Below are 24,856 nucleotides of genomic sequence, written 5' to 3'. Positions count from 1 at the left end.
AAAAGCTTAGTGTAGATAAGAATTGAAGCTTCAAACCATGCTATCTGCAAACATATTTGAAAGAGCTATTTGAAACATGATTTTACTAGAACTGTACCTAGCTTATGAAACGTTCTGAAGCTAGTGTAGAATTCGCTTCTGTATGGAAAGACCCTAAAACACCTCTTTGCTCTGGGTCTTTGTTTTGATGGAGTCACTGCTTGAGAAGCTGGACTATTTGCCTTGTTGCAGCTGTCTGCTCCCCTCTGCTTGCTGGCACTGTTATTGTGAGCCAGCAGGATATTGAAACATAAATCCTGTATCATTATTTGTATTACAGTAGTACCTAGAAGTCTCATTGTGTTAAACACTGTGCAAATATACATTAAGAGACAGTTCCTCTCTCAGCAAGTTAATGTAACGAACAAATGGTGAGGTGGGACAGGATATGTATGTGTTTTTGCATAGCATTGCTACCTGCACAATTTTAGGTGTTAGGACAGTTTGTGTTTGTGTTTTGTTTTGTTTTAAAATAAACGTATCAGTGTCGGCTCTCCCAGGCCACTTGCCTAATCATCATCAATTTGTGCTCCTGTGCAGGTTTTTTGTAAGACCCTATTTACACTACCCATTTCAGCTTTTAAATGAGAGCCTGGCAAGGCCCCATCTACACTACAAATAGAATCACATTATGGAATTCTGTTGCAACATGGCAGCCCTGACACAGTTCAGTTGCAATTTGGATAATTCAAGGCTTTAGCAGACTTTGGGGCATGGTTTGTAAGATCTTTGTGGCAGGAACTGTCTCTTTGTTCTGTTTGTACAGCGCCTAATACAGTGGGGTCCTGGTCCATGACTAGAGCTCTTAGGCACCATGATAACATAAAAAGTCCCTTCTACACTGTAATTTGCAATCCCCCTTTAATTGTGTTGTTATATCTCCCAACATGGTTATATTTTTAGTATAGACAGTGCATATCAGTATCCTATAATTTCACCACAGCAGAGCTAGTAAGCAAAACATAAATATGTGCAGTGATATTACAGTGTGTTTTTGCTTATAAAAATGGTATAGTGTTTGTTTCTCAGTGGTTTCCATATCAAATTTGCTCAGTTTACAAATAAAAAGATGCCTTTTCTAATTGCCGGTTCCTGCAGATTCAGTCTGAATTCTGAAAATCAAGCTAAGTTCTTTCCTTCTGATACATTAGCAACAGTAGTAAAGATTCTGCATGCCAAATTACCTTTCTACATCTCTGCAACTACGCTGTCTTCAAATGAGGCCTTCAGTGACACCAGAGCAATGCCCTTTTTTTTCAGTGGTGCAGCACTGATGTAAATGATTGGAACTTAGGCCCTGTCTATACTGGCAAGTTTGTGCACAGTAATGCAGCTTTGAGCGCTGTAACTCCCGAAGTGTACACATTGCCAAGCCACTTAGTGCGCAGAAACTGCACAGATGCAGTGCTCTAAAAAAACCACCCCGATGAGAGGCGTAGGACTTTCTGCACTGGGGCTACAGTGCTGCGGTGCCAGTGTAGACATTGTGGTGATTACAGCACTCCAATTGGCCTCTGGGAGGTGTCCCACAATGCCTGTTCTCACCTCTCTGACCATCGGTTTGAACTCTACTGCCCTGTCCTCAGGTGACCAACCATCAGCTCCCCATTCCTTTGCAAATTTGAAAGTCCCCTTCCTGTTTGCTCAGTGATGCGTGCAGTGGTCTCAGCACATCTTTCCAGGTGACCACGTCTGCTTCATGCACCAGGCGATCTCCTGCTTGGAGCAATGCCAAGCTGCTGGGCCTCATTGGCATTTGGAGAGAGGAGGCAGTGCGGTCCCAGCTGCGCTCCAGCCATCGGAATTATGATACCTATGGACAGATTTCTAGATGCATTATAGAAAGGGGCCATGACCAGGACACATTGCAGTGCAGGGTCAAAGCGAAGGAGCTGCGGAACGCCTACCACAAGGCGCCGGAGGCAAACAGCCATTCCAATGCTGTGCCCATGAGCTGCTGGTTCTACAAAAGCTGGACGCAATACTCGGTGGTGACTCCACCTCCACTGCGAAGGACCCTGTGGATACTTCGTTGGCTTGCGTGCCAGTCAAGAGTGGACCGAGCCAGGAGGAGGCAATTTTGGACGAAGAGGGGGAGGGGGACCCAGAGGCAGAGGATGACTCGGAGGCCAGAGATGCATGCAGTCAGGAGCTCTTTTCTACCCCGGAAGAGCCTAGCCAGTCACAGCAGTCGGATCTTGGTGAAGTGCAAACAGGAGAGGAGGCCTCTGGTAAGTGGATCTGATTTTGGGAACTGTTGAAGCAAGTTGTTCGGGGCAGGAGAGTTGCAGGAAGCAGGCTTGTCTCCCACCTCATGCCTAGTCTGAGCGGTGGAACAAGCTGTTGATACACTCTCTCACATCACAGGAATCTCCCTCTGAGATCTCCAGGAAACTCTTGTGGAAATACTAGGCAATCCGTTGCCGCAGGTTCCTCAGCAGAGCTGCTTTGTTTCTTGCCCCATTAACGGTAACTTTCCTGCGCTACTTTGCCGTGATGGGTGGGGGAACCATTGCTGCACACAGCTAGCCACATAGGTGCCAGAGCAGAAGCCACAGGCTTAGGGAAGACCCTCCCTTGATTCTCTGCTCTACCTCAGCAGTGAGATATCTTCCATAATGATCACCTCCTGTGGAAAGTGTGGGGACAGGAATGATTATCAAGCCCCCCCCTACAGTGCTGGCTCTCCCCAAGTGCTCAAGAGCCATGTGCCCAATGTACAGCAGGGTCCGGGAACAGTGATTTACCCTGCCCCTGCAGCTACTCACCATTTGGGGGTCTTGTGGCTCATGTGTGCTTGCCTGGGGTCAGCCAGTTAGTGACAGGTGTGTGAGTACCGGCTGTGTTTTAAAGCACTGAAACCATCTTTGTCTGTGTTGCAAACAATACTGTTTCTGTAAACTGTTGCATTTAAACTTCACAGAGATGACATTGGGAGCACAGTCTCCCTCTTTTTGTTATCGGTGGCAGAACAGCTGTGCAGAATTAGAAAGTGTCCAAGAAGAACTAAGGAGGACTTTATGCGTGAGGTTATGATGCACTCTGCTGCCAAGAAAAAGGAATTGAAGGAGTGGCAGGACAGCGAGAAGAGAGACCGAAAGGAGAACGTGGCACACCAGAAAGAAACCACGCAGTGGCTCTTAACAGTTATGAAGCGCCAAGCAGACATGCTCCAGGCCATACTAGTTCTTCAAACCGAGCAGCTCTTCACCCGCCCTCCCCTGCAGCCGCTGTCGCAAAACTCCTCTTCCTCTCTCTCCTCTTCCCCCCCCCCCCCCCCCCATGGCCAACACACTCTTATCAACCTCCCGGCTCCACTCTCTACCCGCAGCATTCCACTCCTCCCTCCTCATAATCCAGCAGTGTGGACTCCCACGGCACTCAACACCCATCCCTCTGCAGTTTGGCCATGCTGAAGTACAGCACCTGCTGCATCGTACTCCAAAGGAGAAGGTTGGGTATGATCCCTGGACATACACAAATCTGTAGCCGTCCCGGGACCCCTCCTCCTCTTGAGACGAGACCTTCCCTTCCCCCATCCTCCTCCCTGCTGATGATTTTTTTTCATTTGACTCTCTCCTCTGGTTATTGTTGTTCAATGAAAGAATTGTGTTTGTTTGAAAGCAATCTGTATTCTATTAAGTGAAAGCAAAAAGCACTGCAAAGCAACATACAATTATGTTAAGGCCCCTTCTTGCATCATGTGCACCAATCGCCTCCTAGCATTACAAGCACTGCAATCCAGAGCACAGCAACAAACATTAGTGGCTTTCAGCTTCAAATTGCAGCCTCAAAGCATCCCTCATCCTTATGGCCCCGCGCTGTGCCCCTCTAATAGGGCTGGTCTCTGGCTGTTCAAACTCAGCCTCCAGGCACTGAGCATCTGCGGTCCAGCCCTGAGTGAAGCTTTCACCCTTCTCTTCACAAATATTATGGAGCATAAGCATAGGAATATTGTCATCTGCCATGTCCAGCTTCTCATACAGGCATCACCAGCGGGCTTTTAAATGGCCAAATGCACACTCCACAGTCATTCTGCACTTGCTCAGCCTGTTGTTGAGCTGCTCCTTGCTGCTGTCAAGTTGCCCTGTGTATGGCTTCATGAGCCATAGCATTAAGGGGTAGGCAGGATCTGCTAGGATCGCAGTGGGCATTTCGACTTCCCCTACCATGATCTTCTGGTCAGGGAAGACAGTTCCTGCTTGCAGCTTCTTGAACAGGCCAGTGTTCTGAAAGATGCTTGCATCATGCACCTTTCCGGACCAGCCTGTGTTAATGTCTGTGAAACACCCACGGTGATCCACAAGCTCCTGTAGAACCATTGAGAAATACCCCTTGCGATTAATGTACTCGGTGGCTAGGTGGTCTGGTGCCAGAATTGGAATGTGCATGCCATCAATCGCCCATCCGCGGTTAGGGAAGCCCATTTGTGAAAAACCATCCACAATGTCATGTACATTGCCCAGAGTCACGGTCTTTCGGAGCAGGATGCGATTAATGGCCCTGCACGCTGCCCTCAACACGACTCCAACAGTCGACTTTCCCACTCCGAACTGGTTAGCGACTGATTGGTAGCAGTCTGGAGTAGCCAGCTTCCACAGTGCAATTGCCACGCGCTTCTCCAGCGACAGGGCACCTATGATTCTCATGTCCTTGCGCCACAGGGCTGGGGCGAGCTCATCACACAGTCCCATGAATGTGGCTTTCCTCATGCGAAAGTTCTGCAGCCACTGCTCGTCATCCCAGACATGCATCACAATGTGATCCCACCACTCAGTGCTTGTTTCCCGAGCCCAAGAGCAGCATTCCACTGTGGTCAGCACCTCCGTGAATGCCACAAGCAATCTCATGTTGTAGCTAGTATGCGTGGCGAGATCAATGTCACATTCCTCTTGCCTTTGTAGTTTAAGGAATAACTCCACTGCCACTTGTGATGTGTTGGTCAGTGCGAGCAGCATACTGGTCAACAGCTTGGGATCCATTCCTGCAGCCCGAAAGAGGCAGGGCAGGGCGCGCAGTACACAAACCGTTGAAAGATGGCGCCAAATGTGGAAGGAAGCACAGGGATTGCTGGGATGCGAAGCAATGCATCACGGGGCATTGGGACAGTACCCAGGATGCCCCGTGGCCCCTTCCACCTTCCCACAAGTCTTAGCGGCAAAAGAGAAAGAGGTGCTCTGTGGGATAGCTGCCCAGAGTGCACCACTCAGAATAGCGCCACAAGTGTGAACACGCTATTGCGCAGGCAGCTGTCAGTGTGAACACACAACAGCGGTTTTCCTTTGGCGCTGTAACTGTTGGCACTGTAACTTTGCAAGTGTAGATGTGCCCTTAGTAAACAATCTTGATGATGCACAAGATGGGAAAAGTATCCTCAACTTTGATGATTAAATTAAATCAGCAGAAATTATTCCACATGCACACAAAATATCTTGAGTCATTGTCACTGTCCCTTTTGAAAGACGTAGAGCTGTACTTTGAATAAAAACTGGTAGGACTAATTACAGGCCATCTGCTACTAGTAAGTTTCCTTCATTTTACCTTCATGACCCATGTTATTGAGAGACATCTTCTCTGTCATGTCATATTTCCATGAATCTCCCCCACTAAGGAATTTAATAAAGAAGCCAATCAACAATATAACATCAGAGCAAATTCAGAGCGATAACAGGGAATCTCAGTTTGCGTAATTTACTCCCATGTCTCTTATGCGAACGTAAACATTCTGGCTTGCTTGCTTAGGCCCCACTCCTGTAGCCAGATCTGCACAGAGCCATGTTGACTTCTGCAGGGGACCACATTGGCACAAGTCTGCACTCTTGTCGATTGTTGTTTCAGGATTGGGACCTTATGATTGTATCACCTTACCATGAAACTTGCATTCCCCTTTCACATTACTTTTGGACTTGAGCAGTTGAATCTAAAAGCTTATCTACATTTGGAGGTTTTCAGGATTTGCTGTTTCTGATTAGGTACTCCTGATTAACGAGATGTGTGGATTCTCTTATTCCAGAATTAGTGCCCTATTCCAAATTAGTTTAATCCACTTTGGACGTGAGTTGAACTAATTTGGAAAAAGACTCTTACTCTGGTATAAGAGCATCCACACATTAGTTAATGAGGAATGAATAATTAATTCACACCCTTTCTTATTCCAGATTAATTTTCATGTGTAAAAAGGCTGCACCGTCCGTGCTGAAAGGCCAAAAGAGAACAGTGAAGTAAGAAAATCACTAGTAAGAGGGTGTGAATTACACTTTATTCCAGCTCCTCAGTTTGCAAATTACATCAATTTAGACATGTTGGTAAATTGGTAGATGTAGGTGCAAGAAAGACTTGCATCATTCTCAAATTTAGCTCATAATGGATAAGAACAGCAGAACTAATTCTGGACATTCTTGGGATTATACTGTGCTCTTTTTTTTTGTCCCCCATCCCAAATAGAGTATTAAAGCAAACCCTGATCATGAAAAGGCTGAACAATTAAATATGCTAGCTTTGTGATGGAAACTCTTTGATATCTTCTTTGGATCTGGCAGATATGTGCCTACAAATTCTGATTGGTTGATGCCTCAGGAGGTTCTTAAAATTTCCCTCATCACAGTTTGGTGTATCAGCAGTTCTGAGGGTCTTAACAAAGATTTTCATACCAGTAATTGGCTTTGCTGAGGGTTTGCAGTAATTTTTAACAGGAAGATGACTCTTTACCCCCAGAGACTTTAACTTCTTTAAAAGAGAGACCAAAGCAAAATTCCATCTGAAAACTGCTTATTCTTGGATCTATTTGTAGGCACATCCTGAATGGAAAGTTTAGCAGAAGAGCGGTTTGGTCACACGGAATAATACTTAGTCACCGATTCCACAGGTTTTAGAGTTCCTAGATTAAGGGCTATCACCAGGCCTTGATTTTAATACAGTAGGGTGCTGGAAGGTAAGGGTGGTCACCCTGATCAAAGTAAACAAGACCAAAATATGTAGAGCAATCTGTCCTAGTGGCCGTGTATTGTAAAGGTTCTGAGTTTGGCAAAATTGTTGCAACCTCTGCATATTAAGGGGTGTGGGATTTAAGTGTGGTGCTGCAAGCTATGGAGGAGCAACCTTTTGAGCTTTTAGAATGCATTCCTGATTGTTGTCACCTCCGGGACAAGAGTTTCAAGCTTGGGTCTGTATCCACAGAAGAGTAGAGTTTTATGTTTGCCAGGGGAAAATGGATTTAGAGACTTCTGCTGTAGTTGCACCAAATGTTCATTTTGTTTCTCATAAATTTCAGGATTTCTATATAGCTCTCCGAGTCTTGGGAAATTTTGGTTGTGGGGTTGAGTCTCTACATCTGGCCATTCCATTAGTAGATTGTACAAACTGTAAATGTGTGCCATCTTGTCCTTCCCAGTGGTATAACTACCCTTCCAGCCCACTGAGTCCTCTTTCTTGTAGAATGGAGTTCTTCTGTGCAGTCAGGGTTGAGCCATGAAATTGGGGCCCAAGAAAGAGCTGGGATAAAGCTGAGCAGGAGAGACTGAAAAGCACGCCTCCTTTATTTAATCTCTCCCTGATGCTGCTCCCTTCCTCTGTCACTCCCATCTCCCCATTTTCCCTAGGCTTGTGCAACTGGAATCATGATCAGGCTGAACTGTGCTCTCTCTAGACATAATGCTGATCCTAATTGGCTGGAAGGTGGTGGTGATCAGTAAATGAGGTTCACTTTCACATCTGAGAGCACTGTCTTGCAGCGCTGCCTGTTCCTGCTGGCACAAGAAGCTGGATTTAGTTCAGCATTCAAACCCAGGGTTCCCTGGGTTTGGTGGTGCACTACCTCTAAACAACTGCTGTCTTGAGGTCTTTTATTAATGGTTCTACTTTGCTCATAGTAGGTCCTGGCTAGACTGTGCAAATGACCTATTTAGCAGGCTTTTATTTTTTTGGCTACATTCATCTTAATTATTAACAGGGAAGTATGAGAAATAAGGTTTAGAGCAAAGACAGCATTGGAGGACTCAAGTAAGAATGGAGGACAAGAAGAATAATACAGAATAGCTAGTGATTAGCAAGGATGGAATTGCATGGTGAGGTGTAAAGAGCCAGTGGATGTGTAGGTGATAAATATTTAATGGCATGGAAGAATGAGCAGAAGTAGTGGGGAAATAAATCAGTGATTGTTATTTAATAGTGGAAGGCAAAAATCGAGAATAGAGTCAGAGATGTCACTGAAGCAGAGAAGCAATGCCCTGGTTGCAACTAGAAATGTCTCATACAGTTTGTGTGGAAATGATTGTTGTTAAATAGCACATGACGAGAGGAGCTCTCCTATCCAGATTTCATTTGTCCACCAGGCTGAAAGGATAGTGCTGCCATTTACCTGATGCTAATGTTTGCTTTGCATGGCAAAACTTATCTATCTATTTAGTGTTTTTAATAGTGATGTCAGGAAGAAGCTGTATAGCATAGCAATAGTCATTTAGCAAGATTTGTGGACCAACTTGTTGGTACCAGAATAGTAGGAAACTGTCAGTTTTGCAAGGAGTGTTCAAAGGTAACATATAGAGTCAGTGGAGAGAGGAAGGGTATTGGCTTGCAATATAGATTAGATACTTTATTTTCTTTCCAGGGAAGGCATTGCAGGTGTATTCCTGAATTCCGTTTGGTAGGAGGCCCCATGAAGGGCTGAGTGATTGAGTTAGAAAATGAAAGTTACCCAGTGGAGTCTAATCATTCAGCTGTTTTTATAGAAGATACTTTGTGAAATAACTGTCCAGAGTACTATGTAAAATGCAGTTTTAAAGTATTATTTCTTCAAGATTAGTCTGCCTGCGTTTGATTACAATCCAAACCTAAATTCATCTTGAATTTATTAGGCTATAGAGTTCCTAAATTTATTTATAGAACAGCTTGATATTGGTCATATATGATTTTCATTATTTTTTGAACTACTGTTTTTTATTGCTTAAGTTTTAAAATGTTGTTCCTTTCTTTCTCTGTAGTGGTACATGTGCAACACAGAGCAGTTGTGTGAATCCCTTCAGCCTATCTTTGTCCAGAGTTACCTTGACCAGGGAACACAGATCTTCTTAAACAACAGCATTGAGAAATCAGGCTGGCTCTTTATCCAGCTTTATCACTCTTTCGTGTCCTCAGTTTTTAGCCTGTTTATGTCTAGGACATCTATCAATGGGTAAGTGAAAAGGTGGTACTAGTTCAGTTTTTTGTAAACGAAGATAGGATGAGAAAACTCTGGATTTGGATTTCCAGGTGCTCTGTCCTGCCACTTGATGCCCCGCCATGCAGAGAGTAATCCGGTCTTTTCCAAGATACACTTAGCTTCATTTTCTTCATTCTGTCAAATGCATCTAAACTACCTTTATGTAAATTATTTGATCTATGTATTCAGTGACATTTTACTAATTTCAGTTAGGCTGTGATAAAAGAAAAATGTAAATATCTAGCAGGTCAGAAAAGCCTGTACCTTTTTAAATTATAAAGAATCCTACCTCCTATTTAAAAAAAAATTGGCAAAAGAAGATCATGGGACTCTAAATTAGAACATAAGGGCTACTTTTTCTCCGTTTCCTCCTAAATTTACCGTGGAGTGGGGGTGCCCTCCTCGTGCTTCAACAGTTATTTCCCCCCACTATTTTTACTTACCTTCCCGTCTCTAGAGAGCATATGTGGTGGTGACTATTCTAGTTGAAGATGGTTGTATGAAACCATCTCTGCAGCACAACCCATGAGGATAGCTCCTGCATTTATTGGTGAGATTGCTGCAGAGCATTTGAAAAGTCTCCTTCCACTTTCCTTTCAAGGCTGCGTGCATTGCCTCTGTAGTTCTACTGGGAATGGAGCAAGAGACAAGATACAGAAACCTAGCCTAGATTTCGTGCATAATACAATGTGGAACAGTTACCACAGGGCCATGGGCTTAGCCTCAAACCCCACTCTGGAAATCAGTCTTTTTGGGTGTCCACTAGGGCTCAGTGGGGAAAAAAATTTTGTCCCGTGAGAATTTTTGAGATTTAAAATAATTTTCCTCTCCTGAATCGGGACAAAAGTCAAAATCTCAAACTTTTATGAATTGATAGTGTAAAAAAACACCACCACCCAAAAACCTTCAGATCTAGTCAATTGAAACATTTTGTTTAAATTCATTTTGATTTCAACTTTATTATTTAACATTTTTTATTAACTAACTTGATGATGAAACAAATTCAAACTGAAAAAGTGATGTTTTGATGATTTAATTTTATACACCACATGGGATGCTTGGAGGCCTAAAGCTATATTAAAGCTTTTGTGGTACACTTAGGCTTGTAAAATTGGTCAGCACAATATTCAATGCTGTCTTCTAACCCTTAAAACAGTGGTTTTCAAACTTTTGTACTTGTGACCCCTTTCACATAGCAACCCTCTGAATGCGACCCCCCCCCTTTATAAATTAAAAACACTTTTTAATATATTTAACACCATTATAAATTCTGTCGGCAAAGCAGGGTTTGGGGCGGGGGCTGGCAGCTCGCAACCCCCCATGTAATAACCTCATTTACCCCCCTCAGGGATCCCGACCCCCAGTTTGGGAACACGTGCTTTAAAATACAAAATCTATTTGTGTATCATTTTGTTTCTGGGCAGTCGAGGAACCCATCCCAAACAAGATGTCAAGCTTGACTGGTGGGTATCTTGGCTAGGACTTTGGGGGAGAGAGAGTGAGTGAAGAGAAGCTTATTAAACAGGCAAATTTGGCCAATATTATTCTGTTGGTCTCTTCCTTGATTGGCTTCAGATGGACATAAAATTACACAGTGAACCCAAATTCCAGATTCTGAAGGCTGTTCATTTGGTATCCTCATTTCTGCAGACCATACAAAAATTCCCTTACTATTACAATCTCTTCCCTTCCCCACCACAATCAGGCATATGTCCAAGTTCACCTCAGGTCTGATGCTTTGTGGAGAATGCATTTTATTATAGCTACATGCTTGACTTTTTTTTTTTTTTTTAAACTTCCCTTGTTTGGCTACACAGTATGATCTGAGAATAGTGTCTGGCTACTATGGCTAGAAAAATTATCTTTCACCTTATTTTCCAACCAGACGTTCATGTGAGCTTTCCTGTGGAGTTCTTAGTTACTTGTAGCTTTATATATAGGTCCCTTTGGTCTCCCCTTTTTCCTTTCTCCCCCATCTTTCTTTTTCTCGAGCGTTTTCTAGTGCTTTGAATGACACCTCACAGTGACTTTAGGAACAATAGCCATGAGCCAATTATACAGTGTAGACTGATATAAATGTACTGCAAGAGGGCTCTGCTTATATGGGCTGCACTCTATATTTAACATCCCCCCCTTATCCTCTGTGCTAGAAATTTGACTGATGGTTTCTTCTATTTCACTTAATTCAGTGTGTATCCATTACTAATAAATTCTACCTTTCCTGGGTGACTTCTTTCTCACCCATCATCCTGTTACATCATCTTTGCTGCTTATTCTCTTTAGTTTCCCTGCCCTTGCTCTTGATCATAAATCTCTATACTGCTATGGCCTATTTGTACTAGTCATTGTCTTTCCTAAGTTTGACTTCATACCTCAAGGTAGACAGAAATAATATTCTTTATTCCCCCTTGCATCTGTTACTGACCAATTCTTTCTTCCCCATCTGCTGTCCTAACTCTTTCATCCTCTGAACTTCTGTCACAACAGCTGTAATCTTACAATATATACTCTTCAAACAGTCACAGGTGGAGATGTCATTGACATGATCTGTAGAGAATCCAATTGTCACCTGCAGCCAATTCCTTAATGAATTGCTCATTTTCTATTCCACATCCTTTTCTGTCACATATAGGAGCTTCATATAGCAGCCTCGACCACTGAAGTTTAGTCACTACGTCATACAGTTCTAAAAATAATCCTTTTTCTCTCCCACTATTCCAAACATGTTACCCTGCCTGCTCTTCACATTTCTTCACGGGCTTCCTTTCCATTTCCACATAAAATTCTTCATGCTTTGTGCCTACCTACATCTCTGCTTTCACCTCCTATTTCCTCTTATTGAGTCCTTTAGGGCCAAATCCCACTTGCTGTGCTCACATGAGGTCAGTTGCCTGTTGAAGCCAGAGAGTCATCTCATGCAAGTACAAAGAGCAGGATTTGAGCTTTGTCTCTTCTTCCCACTCTTGGCTTTGTCCCTTTTTTGTATGACTCCCTTCTCTTAGAACTGCATCCCTCTTTCCAGGAACCAAATGACTTCCCTCTGCCCATCAGATTTCTTCGTAAAGCCCACACCAATGCTATCTGCATGCATTTGTTGTTTGATCTTTCAACCTGCGCATTGCATTTGTCTAAATTAGATTGCAAATTCCTCTGAGGAGGGACCTTATCTGTTACTTGTTTGAAATAATTTACAGAGTGCAATAGGAGCATCGAGAATTTAAAGTCTTCCCTGTTTAAGTTTGCACAAAATCAGACACTGCCATCTTTACATTTCAGGTTGCTGGGAAGAGGCTCAATGTTTGTATTTTCACCAGAACAATTTCAGAGACTACTCAAAATAAACCCAGAGTGGAAATCCCACAGACTTCTCGATTTAGGGGCTGGAGATGGAGAGGTCACTAAAGTCATGAGTCCTCACTTTGAAGAAATCTATGCCACTGAGTTGTCTGAAACTATGATATGGCAGCTTCAGAAAAAGAAATACAGGTATTGTACTACATAGGTTGACTTGATGTAATACTTGATGTGAAGGACGTAGCAACTGCCTGTAATATTTTATGATTATTATGTGTTCCATCTATTTTATTATTGTCTTGCTTGCTATATGATTTCAGGGGATGATAGTTGAGGCATGAGCTGACCTGCACATAGGCAGGAAGGCAGACAAACACCATTTATCAATACAGTGCAGAGAACAACGGCTTTAAAGTCTATCCTGACCCCCACAATGGGGTGCATAAGAGATGCAGGGTGACAAAAAGAAACAGGTTCAAGAGATATAGACTGGCAAAGAGCTTTGGAACTGATAAATGGACAGCTCTGAGACATGAGAGAGACAGGGATTTCGGGGAAACAGACTGAACCCCAATTCTGAGAAGTGGAAGTGTCTGGATAAGTGTGGCACATCTAAGCTTTAGGTGAGACAGTTATGCGTGTAGACTTTTTGTTGTTTTAAAGACTGTTGTGCTGTGTTTGCTTTTGTTGTTGTGCTTTGTTTGTAGTGCTTTGTTTGTAGTGTTGAGATTAAACACTGTTTTGTTTTGAAAGTGTTGGTTTGTGGCACTGTAATCACAGCTCTTGAAAGGAAGTCTTGCAGGTAGCCGAACCCAGTCAGGCCTGCTGAGTAATCAGTTAGTGCACAAGGGACTATATCTCAGGAACCAGTCTAAAGAATGGGGGAAGTGTGAGGTTTCACCCCAGAACAGGTGAATGCAAGAGGCCTAACACCTGAAGGGTCGCACTCTCAGAGACTGAGAGGAGACCAAGATGTAGCTACTGTGACACTTGAGCTTTGCTATTTCTCCAAATTGTATCAAATTTAATACCAGGGTATCACATTTCTGTAAATATTTTTATGTAGCAATACCGAAGAAGGTCCAAACTCAGATGTTTCTGTGGTGGGGTATATAAAGCTGTCCAGTGGTTGGCTGGGAGAATGTTAATTCTGTCTTGCCTAGAGGAGTGGAAAGACCATATCTATAGGCATGGCTACACTTGGGTTTTAGTTCGTACGAACTCGAGTTAGTATGGATTGAAAAAGCTTGCATACACATGATGCAAATGCTTAAAGCGCACTAACCCCCTTTATGGTGTGAATTTTGCAGTCCTCTTGCAAAGTGTACAAAGTTTGTTGCAGATTGAGTTAGTGTGGACTATTTGTGTGGACGCCATGCTGCTTGGAGTACTTTGGCAGTCCTCCACCTGCTATCCCACTGCTTTGTGGGCATCTGTGATCCACCTGCCTGTTTACCTGTGTACCCTTGGCTGCTCTGGGGTCAAATTGACTAGATGTCCCCTCTCCTGTTTAAAAAACTTGACCAGGGCCAGAATTTGCTCATTTGCTGCTGGATTCAAATGTATCGGTATTAATGTGTTATTATCCAGAAGATGTACAACATTCCTCAAGCAGCTGCTTGTAACCATGGTGTAGTCCTTGATCTCCTCACCATTTGAGGACAATCAACAGTGCAAGTAGCTCTTGTGACAAGCCACAGCAATAAGAAACTCTTCAAGGAGATCTCCAAACAGATGGCCAAAAAGGGTCACAGCTGGAACGCCTTTCAGTGCCATATAAAAACCAAACAGCTAAAGCAAATGTTACAAAGATAGAACAGAAAATCCAGTGCTGTCTCTTCAATCTTCCTATTTCTTGAGGAGCCGGACAAGATTTTTAGTTGTCATGCCACTACAGAGCCCAACGCCTGCCCCCGGTATAGCAGCCTCTAAGCGACCACAGTGCTCTGGCAGCCTCTGGCAGCCCTGCAAGTGATGCAGGAAAGACTTCTATCTAGAGGAGTACTAAATCTCCTCCGAAAAAACACAGCTCTAAGAGATCTGCAGTATTGGAGATCCCAAGCCAAGAGCACTAAATTGAAGTCCTCGAGCTCATCTAAATCACAAGGTACCCATTGATCAGTACCAAAGAAGCATGACCGAGGTTCTATGGGCTCTGCACCAAAGAAGTCAGTACTGCCTGCAGCATGTTTAATATCTTGACCAACAGAGCAGCAAATATCAGCACCATATGCGCTGCCCTCGGTGCTGCAGGCTTCTACATTCACAGTTCACCAGGTTCCTGTGCAACCTCACCTGATGCTGCAGGAGTTCAGATTTTCCAGGGATTTGTTAATCTCCTGTAAATCTGAATGTCCTTTTATTGAACTCAGTTAGACTTCTGCTATCTTTGGTACCTTGCCTATCACCAGTACTGCCTAATACCCTTTTACTCATGCGTACGGAGAGACAGACCATCACTCCTCCTTCATCTCCTCCTCCATTAGACTTTGTAGATGAGAGCTCTTCAGACTCTCAAATATCTGTTCAGGGCTCTTATGATTATCTGTCTAGACTAGACTCTCCTGAGCTTACTCCATCAAGGGATACTTCAAGGCTCACGAGGCCCCAACTTCCTCAGCATCCTCCTTGGTATGTTGAATCCTGGATCCCTCCCCTGTTCCCATATGGCCTCTCAAATGACCACATTGGGATCCTGGGCTGCATACTATAGTAAAGAACAAAATTGTCAGACACCTAGATGAACATAATTTGTTGGGGAAGATTCAACATGGTTTTTGTAAAGGGAAATTATGCCTCACCAATCTACTAGATTTCTTTGAGGGGGTCAGCAAGCATGTGCACAAGGGGGATATAGTGTACTTAAATTTTCAAAGAGCCTTTGACAAGATCCCTCACCAAAGGCTCTTAAGCAAAGTAAGCTGTCATGGGATAAGAGGGGAAAGTCCTCTCATGGATTGGTAACTGGTTAAAAGATAGTAAACAAAGGGTAGGAATAAATGGTCAGTTTTCAGAATGGAGAGAGGTAAATAGTGGTGTCCCCCAGGGGTCTGTACTGGGATCAGTCCTATTTAACATATTATTCATAAATGATCTGGAAAAAGGGGGTAAACAGTGATGTGGCAAAATTTGCAGATGATACAAAACTCCTCAAGATAGTTAAGTCCCAAGCAGACTGCGAAGAGCTACAAAAGGATCTCATAAATTTGGGTGACTGGGCAACAAAATGGCAGATGAAATTCAATGTTGATAAATGCTAAGTAATGCACATTGGAAAACATGATCCCAACTATACATATAAAACAATGGGGTCTAAATTAGCTGTTATCACTCAAGAAAGAGATCTTGGAGTCATTGTGGATAGTTCTGTGAAAACATCCACTCAATGTGCAGCAGCAGGCAAAAAAGCAAACAGTGTAGAGAATCATTAAGAAAGGGATAGATAATAAGACCGAAAATATCATATTGCCTCTATATAAATCCATGGTACAGCCACATCTTGTATACTGAGTGCAGATGTGGTCGCCCCATCTGAAAAGAGATATATTGGAATTGGAAAAGGGCAACAAAAATTATTAGGGGTATGGAATGGCTTCCATATGAGGAGCGATTAATAAGACTGAGTTTTCAGCTTTGAAAAGAGATAACTAAGGGGGATGTGATAGAGGTCTATAAAATCATGACTGGTTGTGAAGAAAGTAAGGAAGGAGTGCCAATCTATAAAAAGGGAAATAAGGACAACCTGAGGAATTACATACTAGTCAGATTAATTTCTGTACCTGGAAAAATAACGGAGCAAATAATTAAGCAATTTGCAAACATCTAGAAGATAGTAACGTGATAAATAATAGTCAGCATGGATTTGTCAAGAACAAATCGTGTCAAACCAGCCTCATAGCTTTCTTTGACAGAGTAACAAGCCTTGTGGCTGGGGGGGAAGTGGTAGACGTGGTATATCTAGACTTTCGTAAAGTTTTGATGCTATCATGCGTGACCTCATCAACAAACTAGGGAAATGCAACGTAGATGGGGCTAATATAAGGTGGGTGCATAATTGGTTGGAAAACCATTCCCAGAGAGTAGTTATCAGTGGTTCACAGTCATGCTGGAAGGGCATAACGAGTGGGGTCCTGCAGGGATCGGTTCTGGGTCCAGTTCTGTTCAATATCTTCTTCAATGATTTGGATAATGGCATAGAGAGTACACTTGTAAAGTTTGCGGACGATACCAAGCTGGGAGGGGTTGCGAGTGCTTTGGAGGATAGGATTAAAATTCAAAATGATGGACAAACTGGAGAAATGGTCTGAAGCAAATAGGATGAAATTCAGTAAGGACAAATGCAAAGTACTCCATTTGGGAAGGAACAATCAGTTGCACAGATACAAAATGGGAAACGACTGCCTAGGAAGGAGTACTGCAGAAAGGGATCTGGTGGTCATAGTAGATCACAAGCTAAATAGGAGTTAACAGTGTAATGCTGTTGCAAAAAAAAAAAGCAAACATCATTCTGGGATGTATTAGCAGGAGTATTGTAAGCAAGACATGAGAAGTAATTCTTCCACTCTACTCCACGCTGATTAGGCCTCAACTGGAATATTGTGTCCAGTTCTGGGCTCCACATTTCAGGAAAGATGTGAACAAATTGGAGAAAGTCCAGAGAAGAGCAACAAAAATGATTAAAGGTCTAGAAAACATGACCTATGAGGGAAGATTGAAAAAATTGGATTTGTTTAATCTGGAGAAGAAGACTGAGAGGGGACATAACAGTTTTCAGGCACATAAAAGGTTGTTACAAGGAGGAGGGAGAAGAATTGTTCTTCTTAACCTCTGAGGATTGGACAAGAAGCAATGGGCTTAAATTGCAGCAAGGGCGGTTTAGGTTGGACATTAGGAAAAACTTTGTAACTGTCAGAGTGATTAAGCACTGGGATAAATTGCCTTTGGAGGTTGTGGAATCTCCATCATTGGGGATTTTTAAGAGCAGGTTGGACAAATCTGTCAAGGATGGTATAGATAATACTTAGTGCTGCCTTGAATGCAGGGGACTGGACTAGATGACCTCTTGAGGTCCCTTCCAGTTCTACGATTCTAGGATTCTATGAAAATGAAGTATTTTTTCACACAATGCACAGTCAGTCTGTGGAATTCCTTGCCAGAGGATGTTGTGAAGGCCAAGACTATAAAAGCGTTCAATAAAAGAACTAGATAAGTTCATGGAGGATAGGTCCGTCAATGGCTATTAGCCAGGATGGGCAGATATGATGTCTCTAGTTTCTGTTTACCACAAGCTGGGAATGGGCAACGGTGGATGGATCACTTGGTGTTTACCTGTTCTGTTCATTCCCTCTGGGGCACCTGGTATTGGCCACTGTCGGAAGACAGCATACTGGGCTGGATGGACCTTTGGTCTACCCCAGTATGGCTGTTCTTATGTTATTATACTGCCAGCAATTCTCCGAGATACCCAGGGCTTATGGGGAATGGCAGGGTCAGTACTCCCCAATATCCTCTCCCCACTTCAGGAGAAGTTTGAAGAGCAAGAAACGAGGGCTGGGGAGGTTGCTATGGCTCAGACAAATGTTTCCTCATCCTCCCTGGATGAAGCTGTTATGCCCCCTCTATCTACTGTGGACAACTTCAAACAGTCTCAAGACTTGATGAAGAAAGTGGCAAACACTCTTCAAATATTGCTGGAAGAATTCAAAGAGACACAGCTTAAGTTGTTGGACATTCTTTCTACACCATCTTTGGCCATGTGGTTCTCCACAAAAATGAGGCATTGTTCGAATCTGCCAAGACAATTTAGCAGACTGTACTCTACCCCACTTCCCCCCGCCCCAACAAGAGGGCAGACAGAAAGTAGTATGTTCAGACGAGGGGTTCAGAATTGTTATTTTCCTACCCTACCCCTAAGTCCTTGGTTGTGGAGGCAGCACCATTCAGAGGCTTCACGTAAGGATCACACGTGCTTAGATCATAAGAGCTATTCCTCTGCCGTCCTGCAGTGCAGAATTGGTAATTATCAGGTGATCTTGGAAAAATACAACTATCTTAATTATATGAAATTTATTTCCTGTATTGAACACCTTTCACAGGAGCAATTTCAGGCCATTATTGTGGAATGACAGCTCCTAGACAGAACAGCTTTATGGGTCTCTGTCGACACTGACACTGCTGCATCTCCACAGCTGTAGTTATGTGTCAAGCCTCATGGCTGCAGACATCAGGATTTCTGCGTGAAGTCCAAAACACTGTAGAGGATCTCCCCTTTGATGGTCTTCAATTATTTAATGAATCCACAGGTGAGTCTGTGCATTCTCTGAACGATTCCAGGGTGATCCTTCGTTCACTGGGCATATTGCATCCTGCAAACAAGAGGAGATTGTTAGTCTCAGACAGTTGAGATCCCAGCCAGCTCAGTTTTCCATCTACTGTAAGGCCTAGTAGCTGCCTAAAAAGAAACCCAGAAGGCAGAGGGAAAAATTCTCAATAGCTGAACTTGAATCGATGCAACAGCCACCATCTACATAGTGCTTGTTTTGATGTCTCAGTCAAGAGCCTCAAACACCTCCATGATCTGGATTTGAGGCTGAATTATCTTGCCCTTTCCTTCCTCCCACCTTTTGGGGATCATCTCTCCCTTTTTCACACCTCATGGGAGCAGATTACCTCCAACAGATGAGTTTTGGAGGTTATAACATCGGGCTACTCCATCCACTTCCACTCCATAGCCCCCTTGAACCCCACTTCTCCATCTCTTTTTTTTCAGGGACACATCTCACAAACCTCTCCTGAGACAAGAGGTTCTCTCCCTCCTGCATAGGGCCATGGGACCAGTCCCCACTCAGTACACAGGAAGGGGATTCTATTCAAAGTACTTTCTGATTCCCAAAAAGAAGGGAGGGCATTTCTAGGGTATTCACAATACTGAATCCTTTGTCAAGATACAGAGGTTAAAGATGGTAACACTTGCAGCTATCACTCCGTCCATGAATCTGGGGGACTATTTTGCAACCCTTTACCTTCAGGACACATACTTTCGTGTCACAATACATCTCTCTCAGAAGAGATGCCTACCACTAGTGTTAGGACCACTATCAGTACTGAGTCTTGTCTTTCAGACTCCCTATTACTACCAGAATATTTACAAAAATTATGGTATTAGTCACCACACAGCTTAACCAATGGGAAGTAATTATCTTCCTCATTTCAACAAACATCTCAAGTGGCATTCCTACATCAAAGTTCGAACCACTGCAAAGAAAGCTATGTCTCTCTTCTACATGCTCATCCTTCAACTCAACACTGCACAGTCTTCCCTCTTACCTCTAAAGTTGATAGAGTTCATAGGGGCCACTCTCAATGCCATGACTTCCGGAGCCTACCACCAAGAGGACAGGTTTCTCACTCTGACACACTAAATAGCATGAGTCCAAATGAGCCCACAGGTCACTGACAGATTGTGCCTGCAGCCCCTCTGGCACATGGCAGCATGTACCTTTGTCACATTGCACACAGACTGATATCTATGCTGCTTCCAAGCCTGGCTCAGGACAGCTCATATTCCCAACAGAGACAGTCTAAACAAGTTGTTCTCTATTCCTAGCTGTGTGCTAGTCTCTCTCAACTAATTGAAGAATCTGGACTACATGTGCTCAGGGGTTCACTTCAGTCTTCCTCCTCCCATTTTCACAATGGTTTTGGACGCATCCCTCGTGGGATGGGGAGCTCTTCTATGGGGCCACACTATCCAGGGAAGATGGAGTCTACCCTACATATCAACATTCTGAAGCTCAGAACAATATGATATACTTGCTAGCACTTCTTCTCCATGATGGGTCAATCACTCCATATAATGACAGACAACAAGTTGAGTATGCACCACATAAATTGACAAAGGGGTGCTAGATTTCCCCCCCCCCCACACACACACACACACACACTGCTCAAAGGCAATCAAGTTATGGAACTAATGCATAGCTCAATGTATCCTTATCTTGGCAGTTTATTTGCCTGGACTCCAAAACACTATTGCCAACTATGTCAGTAGACACTTCACCCAAGATCATGAGTGGGAACTCAATAGAGCCCAAGTAAGAGAAATCTGTCAGAGTATGGGTCTTCTGAACATAAATCTTTCAGCCACTGCTGCCAACAGGAAATGTGTGAATTCTGCCAAGGGGAGATCTTGGTTGCCATTAAATGGGGGATGCCTTTCTCCTCTCTTGGTCAAAGAGTCTCCTTATATGCCTTCCCTCCAACTCTGATCTCAGAGTTCTGAACAGAACAGAACAAAGCCACAGTAATTTTGATTGCACCAACCTGGCCAAAACTAGTATGGTTTCCTTACCTCATTCACTTCTCATCCCAGCCAGCCATCAATCTCCTGCTGACATTCAGCCTTCTCCCTCAGGATTCGGGAAACGTTCATTATCCCAACTTGGATGTTCTCCAGCTCAAGCCTTGGTACTTAGATAGGTCTCAGGATTAGAACTCCCTTGCTTCAGAGAGATTCAAGAAGTCTTTTTGAACAGCAGAAAGGAACCCACCAGGAAAATTTACCTTCAGAAATGGAAGAGATTTTACCACTGTTACGCCTACCTTTGCCCTATCTCTTGTTGACTCACCCATCGTGGAGGTCCTGGAATTCCTGTTCACTCTGAAGAAAGGAGGTCTTTTGTTAAAGCTCCATTAAGGTCCACCTAGAGGCCATCACAACTTTTCATTCTCCTGTGGAAGGTTTTTTGGTATTTGCTCATTTTGCAACTTAGAGATTCATCGAAGAATTATCAAACCTCTTCCTCAATGTCAGAGAGCCCATCCCAGCCTGAGATTTGAACTTAGTTCTTAATTCTCTGATGAAAACTCCCTTTTAGCTGCTAGCTACGTGTACATTTCTAAACCTTTCCATGAAAACAGCCCTTCTAGTGGCAATTACCTCCACTCAAAGAGTTGGTGAATTAGGGGCTTTGATGTCTGATCTGCCTTATATGGTCTTCAAGGATAACATATGCCTCCAACCACCCATGGTTCCTACCCAAAATAGTCTCCAATTTACATATCAGACTTTTCATCCACTGTTTTCCACTCTAAATCCCATCAGACTAGGGAGGATGCTGCCCTTCATACTTTAGACATTAGAGGGTGCTAGTTTACTATTTGGAGAGGACCTAGCCTTTTAGAATTTCTCCAAGACTATTATTCTCTATCACAGAGAGCTAAAGTAACACCAGTGTCCACCTAGACTTTCTAAATTGGTTTTCTGGCTGCATCCTCTTCTGCTGTGCAGCTACTAATGTGCCATGCCGACCTATATCCTCAGTATGGGCATGAGGATGACTAGGGCACATGTGTGGACCAAACAAGCATTGCTGCTGAAAAAAACTGATCAAAGGCACATGAGTACCTCAAGTGGAGCATCCATAGTGGGACACATCTCGAAGAATTCATTTACTGTACCAGGTAAGTAACCTCTTCTTCCTCAGTGTCGTCATTATCGTCATCATCCTTCTCCACCTGCTGGTGTTACTGCAGGTGCTGCTGTTGGCTTCCAAAACTGAGGCTACCTGGCTCTGAGAGTTCAGATAGAGCACAAACAGTTTCTGTGTGTTTTGCAAATTGCAGGTACTAGCAAAGTAATGCACTGCATTCTTGAATCCATGCTGGCTGACAGTGATTCAAAAATGGTGCTAGCCCACCCAGAAAGAGGGGAAGTATGGAATGGAAGAAGTAAAAGCATGGGATTTTTGGAGTTTGACCCCCCCCCCCCCCAAGTCCCAGAATTCCCCTGGTTTCTGCTATGCATCTCACAATGCTCAGTAAGAAAAATCCCAGAATGCACACAGTATACTGCATGCTTAATACACATCCAGCTCCTGCTGTGTACACACAATGATGCAAATTAAAAGAGGGCAAAGCAACCCCATCTGCATGCTCTTAGTGTGGCTTACGTATTGCACACCAACCAGTGTATCCCCCTCAGTGCGAACTAAGTCCCCCATGCAGACAAGCCCTATGTGCTCTCAGTATACTCCTTTTCTTTTTGCGGATACAGACTAACACAGCTGCTACTCTGAAACCTGTCAGTATAAAGAGAGTGTCTGATAAAAGTAAGGTCAGCCTCAGTTGTAGGGAATTATCTCCTTCTCCTAATTGCTATAGGCAGGCTGTGTACTGAGAACTCTGCATTCAGCCTGCAGTTGTTTAACTGTAACACTTTCCATCTCTCTCTCTCTCTCTTTAGAGTGCTCGGTATAAATGAATGGCAGAACACAGGATTCCAATATGACGTTATCAGCTGCTTGAATTTGCTTGATCGCTGTGATCAGCCACTGACTGTATTAAAAGATATTAGAAGTGTATTGGAGCCAACTAGAGGCAGAGTCATTCTTGCACTAGTTTTGCCTTTTCATCCATATGTGGAAAATGGTAAGTAGATACAGATTAAAAGATACTTGGGATCATAGGGGAAAGGTGTTTTAGGTTATAGTGTTGTGAATTAATACTGTCTAAAATAACTTTATATTTATCAGACTTAAAATGTGCTGATCAATATCTCTTAATTGCGTGTTCAAAATTCCTAGAATTGTACATAAAACATATACTGTAAGTAGATGGCCGCACTTGGACTGAAACTGTTCACTGCCCCTTCCCCCTCCTTTCACTACCATCAGTGAAAGACTGAGCAAATGTATGGGTCCTATACCATATTCTGAAGGCTTTCATACTTGGGCTCTGTTGGAGCAATGCAGGAAGCAAATTTCAGACAAGGGACCTCCACTGAATTCATGGTACAAGCAATCCCAGATATCCAGATCTAGATACTGTGAACAAGAGTACCTTAACTGATCTTTGCTGTGCAGTAGTGCATAGGGTGAGATGTCTCTTGGGTAGCTAGGATCAAACTATGTACAGCGCTATACTTCAGTGTCAGTGACTTCAGTTGCATCAAGAAATTCATCGGAGTGAGTAGTAATTAAAACAGAATGACTGATATATATATAAATACCTGATTATGTTTGTTTTACTCTATATTAAATGATCCAGCACATCTCTTTTGGAGTTCACGTTTGATCATTAACTTTTATCCCTTTGTCTAAGTTTTGGAGAAGAATCTGAGAGCACTTTTCAAATATATCTGGTTTCTTCCTCAATGAGTATCATGAGCATCATGGCCTAAATCTTTAAAAGTTACTAGTGGTTTTATGTGCCTTAGTTCTGGGGCCTCATTTTTCAGAGGATGGGTGTTCAGCACTTCTAAAAATCCAGCCCCTGTTAGGAGTCCCAATCTGGATTTTTTTTAATGAACCTATACAATGTTTCAAACATATCTGGATACAATTTCTTATTCTGTTTAATATGGAAAAGATTTTCTTCCTGTCCTAAATTTTCTATAAGAGTCAAGGTAATAGTAAAATACAGTTCTGCCTGTGTAACAGTGTCTTTTATATTCTACATTGAAACAATATAAGCAAAGTCTATGATATGCAGTGATTGTATATTATCTTGTTTCTTGTGTACCTTATAATTATACACTTAAATTTAATTTCTCTGTTTTGCAATCACTGATCCATCCAGGACCTGCTTTCCTGTCTTTTTCTTTCCGAGTCCTGCATCATGTTAGGTAACAATATTGAAAAAAAATTAATGCAACTTTCTGGCATAACAGATGGTGGAGAAACAGAGAGAGAAATCTGAGGAATCCACTCTTACTTTCTCATGGTTCAATCCCCTAGTATCTAGTGGAAGGAGAATTGGCTATTGGACTAATAAGCCACTAGGACTTGAAAACATGTTCTCTGCATATGGAACTTCAAGACATTTCTTGTTAGAATCTTCTGTATGGCATCTTGTAAACCAGAAAGAAGCTTTGCTTGTGCTGGTGACCAGTGGCAAATGAGACATTTTGTTTCAGACAGCTCCATTTCCCTTGCTTTGTTGTTGCTGCTTTTCTCTAATCTCAGATCAGATCACAATGCTTTCCCTGATGGTCTTGTGTGACCTGCAGGGTGGTGTGTCAAGATAGCTTTGGTAAGCCCTTATCAGTGAAGGCTGCTCCAGTTATGCAGTGTCTATCTCAAGTTCCCAAACTTGATTCACAGCTTGTTCAGGGTAAGCCCCTGGCGGGCCGCGAGACACTTTGTTTACCTGAGCATCTGCAGGTACGGCCGCTCGCAGCTCCCAGTGGCCGTGGTTCGCCGTTCCCAGCCAATGGGAGCCGCAGGAAGCGGTGGGCCGGCCCGCACCACTTCCTGTAGCTCCCATTGGCCGGGAACAGCAAACCATGGCCACTGGGAGCTGCGAGCGGCTGTACCTGCAGATGCTCAG

General features: G+C 43.3%; 1 protein-coding gene across 2 annotated transcripts in view; it reads left to right on the top strand.

The window, feature by feature from the left end:
- METTL9 (methyltransferase 9, His-X-His N1(pi)-histidine) overlaps positions 1-24,856 on the top strand; it is a 40,011-nt gene that overhangs the window by 3,617 nt on the left and 11,538 nt on the right. For both annotated transcript variants that reach the window (XM_074964601.1, XM_074964600.1), the window contains exons 2-4: positions 9,018-9,208; positions 12,512-12,721; positions 22,773-22,957. In XM_074964601.1, the coding sequence (XP_074820702.1) occupies positions 9,024-9,208; positions 12,512-12,721; positions 22,773-22,957 (580 nt within the window). In that variant the 5' untranslated portion in view covers positions 9,018-9,023. The remainder of the gene's footprint in view (positions 1-9,017; positions 9,209-12,511; positions 12,722-22,772; positions 22,958-24,856) is intronic.

Source organism: Natator depressus, chromosome 10 (genome assembly GCF_965152275.1).
Source record: "Natator depressus isolate rNatDep1 chromosome 10, rNatDep2.hap1, whole genome shotgun sequence".
Classification (NCBI taxonomy): domain Eukaryota; kingdom Metazoa; phylum Chordata; order Testudines; family Cheloniidae; genus Natator; species Natator depressus.
This window is presented reverse-complemented; position numbering and strand designations above follow the sequence as displayed.